The sequence below is a fragment of the Gadus morhua genome, chromosome 15 (genome assembly GCF_902167405.1).
Source record: "Gadus morhua chromosome 15, gadMor3.0, whole genome shotgun sequence".
In the NCBI taxonomy this organism is placed as follows: domain Eukaryota; kingdom Metazoa; phylum Chordata; class Actinopteri; order Gadiformes; family Gadidae; genus Gadus; species Gadus morhua.
This window is the reverse complement of record NC_044062.1, coordinates 20,076,152-20,086,151: the sequence shown is the minus strand read 5'-3', so window position 1 is coordinate 20,086,151 and position 10,000 is coordinate 20,076,152. Positions and strand designations below refer to the sequence as shown.

Below are 10,000 nucleotides of genomic sequence, written 5' to 3'. Positions count from 1 at the left end.
TATAGTCCATTTTTTCAAAGTCTTCAGTCTTGGCCGCCTCTACCTGCAGCCCTCTCTATCATCCCGGTCCCCGACTCATCCTATCCTCTAATCATGTCTCCCTCACTGTCCCTGTCTCCCCGGCGCTCTGTCGCTCTCACCTCTGGACCAGCGTCAGAGAGGAGAAAGAAAGGCGAGGCGGGAGAGAGAGACGCTGGTGCCTTCAGAGGCTGCTGTGGCTCGCCTTCAGACTGGAGCACTGTGATTACCATGGTACATCTTCAGTTTGTGCGTGTGCGTGTGTGCGTGTGTGTGTGTGTGTGTGTCACAGAGACAAGTTTGGATGGAAGCCAGAGTGGCATATGTTGTGTGATTATACTTATACTTATATACACCAATAATAATAATAACAACATCCCAACTGCTAATAATGGACACACAGGCACACTATGAGGGTACGTTGGAATTAAATGGAAGGTCTTAATTAAGGAATAGAATTGATCCCAGTAAATTAGATCAGCAAACACATCGGAATAGAATATCATCAAATATAATTTAGCCTTGTAACAAGCCATCGTTACCAAGTCGTGCATTTAGTCATACAGAGATCAAGACGGCACATCCTCATACAAATGTAATGTTCATATTTAGATTGATTAGTCATGCTGACAGAAGATGGCTTTCTGTTAAACGCACAGCAAGCTGACCTCCAACACTTCCAACGCAAACTTCTTCAAACAGCTCACCGTAGTTGCTATGTGTTTGTGTGTGTGTGTGTGTGTAAAAGTATGTGGCAGAGTGTGTGTGCTCACTGCTTTGCCAGTTCCCCAGCAGTGCTGGGGGACAGACAGCTCTCCCCAGCCAGCTCCCGATACACTATTGATTTGTACGGCTGTAGGGATAACACTGGCTTAGACTGCTAGGAGACTGCCAGATGCATACACACACACACGCACACCCACACACCCGCACACACATACACCCGCACACAAACACGCACAGACAAAAACACACACGCACACACATGCACACCGGCACAGACGCAAACACACATGCACACCGGGACACGCGCACACAAACACACACAGACAAAAACACACACGCACACACATGCACACCGGCACAGACGCAAACACACATGCACACCGGTACACGCGCGCACAAACACACACAGACGCACACAAGCGGCAGATGGAATATTTATCCAGCCTCATCAAATTCGTAAAGTTTGGGGAGCGTGGCGAACTAGGAGCTGTTTGGTGTCATTTCCTCCCCTGCAGCTAGCTGAGGGAACCATGCACAGCCTTTATACAATTCAGATGAGCTTACAAGGCTGTTTCACAACACTCCCGCCAGTGCGGGGCGGTGGGTGGGTGTGCGTCTGGGTGTGTGTGTGTGTTGGTGTGTGTGTGTTGATATGGAGGTTTGTGTGTGTCTACAAAATTCCACAGCTACGCTACACATGTAGGCAAACGCGAGCTGGGCATCCTATTTGTGTGTCTACATGTGTACGTGGCGGGGGGCGTGTGTGTGTGTGTGTGTCTGTGTGTGTGTGTGTGTGTGTGTGTGTGTGTGTGTGTGTGTGTGTGTGTGTGTGTGTGTGTGTGTGTGTGTGTGTGTGTGTGTGTGTGTGTGTGTGTGTGTGTGTGTCCTGGGACCAGCAGTGAGTAGTGGCAGCTCGGTTGCAGGCAGGGAGCAGATTAATCCACACAGAGCCAGAATGCTGCCCCACAGCCCCAGGCAGAGGAGTGTGTGTGTGTGTGTGTGTGTGTGTGTGTGTGTGTGTGTGTGTGTGTGTGTGTGTGTGTGTGTGTGTGTGTGTGTGTGTGTGTGTGTGTGTGTGTGTGTCTGTGTGTGTGTTTGAGTGTGTATTTATGTGCTCATCTTGGTTTATGTTTTGCAGCTACAAAAACAGGGAGATAAAATAAATAAAGTAGTGATAAGAATGTAGGGGAAAAAGATTGTGAAGACATTTGAAGTAAATCAAGGCAAAGGTGATGTGAGGTAAATATTAGATAACAACAGTACAAAAGAGCAAAGAGTTCATTAATACAAATGTGTTCTACAATATAAATGTAGCACTTTCAAAGCACATACAAATACAGATAAAGTGAGCTCACTTGGCAGGGGACATTCTCACTTATCCATGTTTTTAGTTATTTGGGGAATAGTTAGGAAGTCTTTAAAGTGTGAGTGAACCGTTATTTGCTAGATTCAAAGACTATGGCCTCTTTTCCACTGCAGTTTGTCCAGGTTAAACAGCACAGATCAAATGGAATCGGATCTGGTCAAACCTTCTTTGGCCCACTTTCATATGTGGTCCTGAAACAGATACAGGATGATTCTTTGCAATGCGACCTCAGTGTGAACATTGTGTCTTTGTTTTTTTGTTTATTTATTTATTTTAAAGGGACAGTGTACATTAATCGACATGTCCATTGCATAGGACATGTAAATGTACCAGATTTAGTTATACAAACTATTTTTCATCTGTAGTCCCTGACTGAAAAATTCAGTGTGTGTCTTTGCTGGTTTCATGCGACTTTGACATCACTCTAGATCGACATTCACCACGATTGTGCGCTGGCTGTGGTCACTCGGTCAATACAAACATAGAAGACAGCTGCCATCGAGGGAGTCAGTGGAGTGACAGTGTGAATAGTCTTTGATAGTTAAATAGTAATGAATATATAATTGCGTTAACTAATGATATGTTTTCCTTTTCAGGCAATCTGTCACCCTTAATAGCCCCTATTACTGTAAGGCTTGAATAGCCTCAATATCACTCAATGGCAGGACTAGCCTGTCATTGGATTTAAAATGTTTGCACAATGTTTAAACCACCTTATTTGTGGGCTATTCTCATACTATTGAAGCTTTGTGTCTGTAATTCTGCCCTTACAGCAGATCCCAAAGCCACTGCATCCACACAGCTATCCTACGTGATATTGAAGTCTTGCTATTTGAGTATTTGAAATATTTCTTAACGAATTGAATCGCATGGACAAAGGACAATGACATCAGTTGATGAGAAGAACATCCACCAGTGTAATATCCACAGTCTCATCTCTGCAGCACATCAAATGAAACCTTAAACGCTGACTTCAGTGGCTTCCAAGTTTCCTTCCGTGCGTGCTGCGAGTTACATCTTGAGAAGTTACCGTTCTTTTGCAAAAGTTTGACCAGTGAGACCACACCAGAATCACATTTGGTCTGATTTTCCAGGCCACATTTAAAACAAAATGTGAACTGCCAAACCAAAATCATATCCGAGCATTGAATCAGAATTCAGCATTATGGCTTATACGAAGATGACAATTAAAAAATATATCAGTTTTAGAGTTATTCTGAGGCCTTTGGAAAAGCCTACGTCACTTTGTATAAGCATTATCATTAGCAATGTTGAATATGAAAAGTGCCCCACACCGTGGCGTTAGATTATAAGAGTCCTAGAAGCTTAACCCTCTCTTGGACGCGCCCATTAACATCCAGCACTGCCCAGACGGAGCTCAACAAATCCACCACACCATAGTCCCTCCTTTGTGACGTTCAGGGTAGGGAGAGACTGGCATTCACATCAGATTTGACTCCTTTTTTCTCAATAACATTCTCATTTAAGTAACCTGGACAAAATGGCACTGATTATTATGTTAATGATAATAAGAGACATATTACATCTGGGATCTTTTAAAACCAGTTCCCCTAACAGACAGTTATATTCCAAGTGTTGAACAGACCTACAACCTGTACTTGGCTAGCACAGCAACACCTCATCTGCTCCTCAAATCAGGGAAACTGTGAATCATGAATCCTTCCAAACTTTCTTCTCTTCACTCACACACACACACACACACACACACAATTCTGCCGCACCTCTGGAACAAATCCCATTTCTCCCTCTTCTTCTCCATGTTCTGCGTCTTCATGGCGTCCTCTGGCCTCTGCAGCCACACCCCCACCCAACACCAACAGCACCAACTGCTGCCCCCCCCCCCCCCCCCCCCTCCCCGCCCACCCTCTTCCGTTTATACATTTCTTTATACCCAGCTACTTTGCATCTCTCGGTAACTTGGCTCAGAGTGCGCCGTGTTATTTGTATTTTTACACACGGGCAAGCGGAGCGTGCGGGCGGGCGTGCGAGCAGGCAAGCGAGTGAGCGAGTGGTGGCGTTGGGCTGTAGATTTCCAGCTTTTTTTTTCTTTCCCGATTTTTTTGAGCACCTTCCTCCAACCTCGCCCATCTGCCGCCATCTGCCTCGCTTTAGCCCATCACTCTCTACCACAGCCGCACACACACACACACACACACACACACACACACACACACGCTCGGATGTGTAGCCACACACCGACGTCCAAAGGATCCGCAGGCGCCCATAAACACGGGAAGATGTGCACAATGCCCACACATACGTGCGTGCAAACACTGGACAGTGCCGGCATGCATGCACACACCCATCCACACAAAAACAACATCCACACCAACACGCATGCTATGACAAACAAGCAGCAGCCTCCAATCAGCTCCTGGCATGTAGGGACGGAAGGGGTACTGGAAAATAAACATAAAAAAGGAAAGAAAAAGAAGCTAATTGCTGTGCCAAGTTAGTCCTCCGTACTTGTTTTTCAAGTGGGATAAACTCTGCTGCCTTCATCTCCAGCGCTGCTTCCACCACCCACAGCCCTGCTCTGGGCTCCATTATGCAGGCCTGCCAGTTGAACTGCTGGCCTCGGCACGACCGGCTGGAGAGCCAATTGCCACCCAAAACTATTACAAATAGGTCTGTGTGTGTGTGTGTGTGTGTGTGTGTGTGTGTGTGTGTGTGTGTGTGTGTGTGTGTTCGGTGTGTGTGTGTGTGTTCGGTGTGAAGCCATACCCAGGTACTAGGCTGTGTAACTGTACAGCAGAGAGGGGGGGAAGGGAGGATCGGTGTAGCTGCACGTGTGCTGTGCTGTGCTGGAATGGCAGGAATGAAGAGGTGCCTCTAAATGTGCTTTACCCCTCAATCAAGGTTTATCTTGTTGCACTCTATGTGCTGTGGAGGAGGAAACCGATCTTTCAGGGATAGTTCTTTAGAGGGCATTCAAGTCACCACAAGGTGCTAAAAGACGCATTGGCTTTTGGGACAAATTGTTTTCGCACAGCTTAAGACAAACTGGCGATGGTGAAAAAGGAAGGATAACTGCTGAACTAGAGAGCGATTGGAGGGATTGAAACCGTTTACAGTAAAAAACGTTAAAAAACAAATAAGGGGAACAGAGTAACTGAGAGGCAGGGACGCTGTTTGCCTGAGCATTGGAGAGTTTGTGAGATTGCGACGCAAAGAGAGATATTTCCTCGCCCCTAACTGGCAGGATTTGGGATCGAGAGATGCGGACCCCCGTTGTCGGGGGACCCCCTCCGGAGGTGGTGCTAGCTACGTTCACTACAGAGAGACTCATGATAGGCTGTCATCCGGAGGGAGCCAATCACGGAGGCTTCATGTGCCGAGCTCATGCAACGTCTTCCAATAGGGGGGTGCCAAATATGCATTTGTGAATCTTAAACACGGCATGCTGTGCCTACGTTAGTTACGATTTGACGGGTCCTACACCTGGTATTTCTACGATTAAACATGATTTGCAAACATTATTCAAAGCAATGCAAACTGGTACGTCACAATACTTAGGCTCTGCCCCTTCTTGGACATGAATCTCCAAGAATGGGCAGGGCTGAGACGACTGTGATGTACCCGTTTGCATTGCTGTGTGCATTGCTGTGTGTCTGACAGGTCTCAGACTGTGTGTCTGTCCAGCAGGGATCTCTCCTGAACGTGGGAAGAGGCTGAGACAGTTGTGAGCGCACTGTGCCTTTCCTGTTAACGGATTCATTTTTGAATGGACATACATTCAAAATATGAATCCCAAACATTGTGTGTTGTGTAAACAGAGTGTGTGAGGGGAAGCGAGGAGCTCAGGTGTCCCGTACCTCAGGGGCCAGGTACTCCGGAGTGCCACAGAAGGTCTTCATCGTAGCAGCGTCTGTGATGCCTTCCTTGCATAAGCCAAAGTCTGTGATCTTGATGTGGCCGTCTTTATCCAGCATCAGGTTCTCCAACTGGAACGGAGAACAATATCACCAAATACAAAAATAAAAACGATAAAAATAAATTTTAACAACATTTTGATGCAGAACAATGATTATTTCAGCAGGGCCGGAAACAAGATTTTTAATCCATGGCATAGCTTATATTTGAAAAGAGCTCAGCTCAGAGAAACACACACATACACACAGACACAGACACACGCACTCACCCCACACTAAACTCCACCCAGCGCTTTAAATTACATGCGGCAGAGCTATTCAGGCTTTTAATTTTAATATCTGAAGAGCTTCCTTTTTTTATTTCCCTCTTCATCCACTTGTGATTTCTTGGCTGCTGTGAGTGGGGCAGGGGCCAAGGCTGCTAGGCACACACACACACACACACGCACACGCACACACACGCACTCACGCACGCAGGCAGTCTCACACACACACACACACACACACACACACACACACACACACACACACACACACACACACAAACACACCTATGTGGCATCAGTGCGCCTCACTTTGTCTCCTGCATGTCTCTGCCATATTCTCTCTCTCTCTCTCTCCATGTCTGTATCGCTCCTCAGCCAATATTTAAAAATATATAGGATATTAGGATATTAATAATCACAAATATACAATAATAATATTATAATACATTAAATACAAAAGTAATAAAATAATAAACCTAAACCCAATCATAAAGCTACATCTTCCCTGTGAGGTCTCTCCCCCCCCCCCCCCCCCTCCCCCCTCCCTCCTCCCACCCTGGGCTGTGTTTACCTTCAGGTCCCGGTACACGATCTTGGCCGAGTGCAGGTAGTCGAGCGCCGAGACGATCTCGGCACCGTAGAAGCGCGTGCGCTCCTCGGAGAACACCCGCTCTCTCGATAGATGGAAAAACAGCTGCAGTCGGGGAGGGGGGGGGGGGGGAGGGGAAGGAGGGGGAGGGAGGGGGAGGGAGGGGGAGGAGGGGGAGGGAGGGGGGGGAAGGCAAACGGGTTAAAGACGGTGGGAGAAATGGAGAGAGCAACGAGGGAGGAGGAGATGGGGGACAGCAGGGACGGCGCAGCAATAATTACTGATTTATTGGAGGAAATTAGCACAACACAAACTGCCTGCCCGCGCCATATTGAGATGATAGATGGCGAAGGGGGAGGAGGGAGACGGGGGAGGGGGTGTGTGTGTGGAGGGGCGGGGGGCCTCGCAGGATGGCGGGCGGAGGCACAAGGCAGCTGGCGCCTCATCTACCTCACACACACACACACACACACACACACACACACACACACACACACACACACACACACACACACACACACACACACACACACACACACACACACACACAGCACGTGCCCCCTCCCCCCCCATACACACCCCATCCACGATAGCCTCTGAGCTAGGTTGGCACAGCGCTCAGGCCACAGGGTTCAAATCAAAGGTTTAATCAATACACCAGTCTAGTTAAAGACAGGTTCAGCCCTGCCAAGAACCCCCCCCCCCCCCCCCCCCTCTCCCCCCCAATCAGACACAGACAAACACTAGCATACACGAGCACATCTGCATACGCAAGCACACACACTCACACACACAAATAATCAAACACACTTATCATGCATTAGCGGCCTTGCTAGCATTGATTGTTGAGGGCTACATGTAAGACCTGGAGTGTGTGCCTTCGTTTATTCAGTCTCTGAGGGTCTAGTCTGGCGCTACAAATGCAGGAAGAGGAGAGATTACAGGGCTGTGTTTTAATACGGCCGTCATTAGGCCTCGGTTTGTGCAGTATTTTCAAGCACAATGCCCGGCTGACGCCATCGGGGCTTCAATAAGGCAAACCGACACGTTGATCAAGGCTGCGGTTCTTCCTCTTTAATCCTTGCCAGGGACCTTGGGGCCTGTTCAGACAGGGCCGTGAAAAGAGACAGGAACGTGGGTTGAGAGCGTAATGGGGGTTACCAGGATCGAACCTGGGTCACTTTAAAGGGCATTTCACACAAGGGCTCAGGCATGTAGCGCGAGTGCAAAACTCATCTGCTTTCAATCTGCTTCCCCCGTTAATCACAGAGCATTTCCACACCGGAGCGTGTCGAGGAACGCATTTTCTCTCATGTGCGTCTGGAGCATCTATATTCCGCCCCCGCCTGGCGTTCTTCACATGTTGGATGTGAGTCAGCTGATCCACCTAAAGGGCCTGGATTTAATATGCCTGTGGCGCAAAGACGAGGGCGCAGACTTGCTCATGCTTGCGCTCTGCGCTTGAGCTTCGGTGGGCTCACAGCGGACAACACTGTCCGTATATTTCGGTGGCGTTGCGAGTTGAAGCCTGACCCCGGTCGTAGCGGGCTGCTCGGAGGTTCCACCTCGACGAGGTTCAGGTTTCGAGGTTCGAGGCTGGAGGTTTAAATAGTTTCAGCCAGACAGGAATGTGAGCGCCTAAAGCGATCCTTGTTTGCCGACCTGGATACATGTTAGAGAACGGTAGAGTCAGAGCGTTGAGCTCCCATCGGTTGGCTGGCTGTACTCTGAACGCCCAGCATCCTGTGTGGTCCGCTTCAGGAGTACGAGGGCACTGGTGGGTGGGGTGAGCCAGTGAGCTGCCCCTGTGTACTTCCAGGGGCTCACACTTACTGTGTGAATGTGTGTATGTGTGTGGGTGTGTCTGAACTTGTATGAGTTTGTGTGTGTGTGTGCGTGTGTGCGTGTTTGTGTGTGTGTCTATGTAAGCATTCACACATCCATGTCTGTGTGGTTGTGTGTGATTGTGTGTGTTTTTGTTTGTGTATGTGTGTGTGTGTGTGTGTGTGTGTGTGTGTGTGTTTGTATGTATGCATGATTGCATCCATTTCTGTGTGTGTGTATGTGTGTGTCAGTGTGTGTCTGTGTCAGTGTGTCTGTGCTTTCGAGTGTGTGTGTGTGTGTGTGTGTGTGTGTGTGTGTGTGTGTGTGTGTGTCTTTGTGTGTGTGTGTGTGTGTGTGTGTGTGTGTGTGTGTGTGTGTGTGTGTGTGTGGTTGGTGAGATGGGTAACAGGACAGGTGGGCCTTCATCAGTGCACTGGCAGCTGTGACTGTGGCAGGTTTGTAATGGGTTCTCTGTGTGCCTATGTGGACTGTCTGCACTGTGTGGATGTTTGTGTGTGTGTGTGTGTGTGTGTGTGAGTGTGTGTGTGTGTGTGTGTGTGTGTGTGTGTGTGTGTGAGTGTGTGTGTGTGTGTGTGTGTGTGTGTGTGTGTGTGTGTGTATGTGTTTGTGGCATTTGTGGCGACAGTTTGGTCCATTGAGGTACGGACTGTGCGTAATTATGTGGGTGCTTCTGTATTTATTAGAGTGTGTGCGTGTGCGTGTATGTGTGAGTTTGTGTGAGTGTGTGTGTGTGTGTGTGTGTGTGTGTGTGTGTGTGTCTATTAGTGCACGAATGCCCAGGGCTGGCACTGGCTGTACTGTCTAACTATCTGGGAGGGGAGCAGGTGACAGTTAGACTGGGAGAATGAACCAAGATTGCAAAAACGTCCCGATTACAAAAAAAGGAGAAATGTGAAATGTGTTGGAATCCAAACTCATTTCAACTCTAAATGTCATTCTGGTTGCATCAGCCCCATGGGTACTGGCGATAAATAGACGTAAACAGAGATTTCTGGAACCAAGACGAGAGGGAGGAGTGCAAACAAGAAACTTATTGGATGGGAAATAAAGAGAAGTAATGTAACTTTCCTGACGTTTTGCATCACTATAGGATTCTCTTTCCCCTCTCTCTTGCAATTATTGTATCAGAGCACTATTTATGTTTATGTGTTAGTCTCACAAATCAGACTTTAGATGAATTATCTAAAATTTGATGGCATTGTACCTCAACCCTGCATGAATGGGGGTTTCACTCTCTTTCGCTTCGTATTTTATTACAGTCACTGCACACATGTTGTGGTGTGCAGTGACTGTAAGG

The 10,000-nt window shown here is 47.9% G+C and overlaps 1 protein-coding gene across 1 annotated transcript in view; it reads right to left on the bottom strand.

Moving 5' to 3' along the window:
• The window catches only part of akt3a (v-akt murine thymoma viral oncogene homolog 3a), a 59,010-nt gene that overhangs the window by 10,588 nt on the left and 38,422 nt on the right, over nt 1-10,000 (bottom strand). Inside the window, exons 8-9 of the mRNA XM_030379925.1 lie at nt 6,841-6,963; nt 5,947-6,075 (exon numbers count right to left, since the gene is read on the bottom strand). Of these exons, the coding sequence (XP_030235785.1) occupies nt 5,947-6,075; nt 6,841-6,963 (252 nt within the window). The remainder of the gene's footprint in view (nt 1-5,946; nt 6,076-6,840; nt 6,964-10,000) is intronic.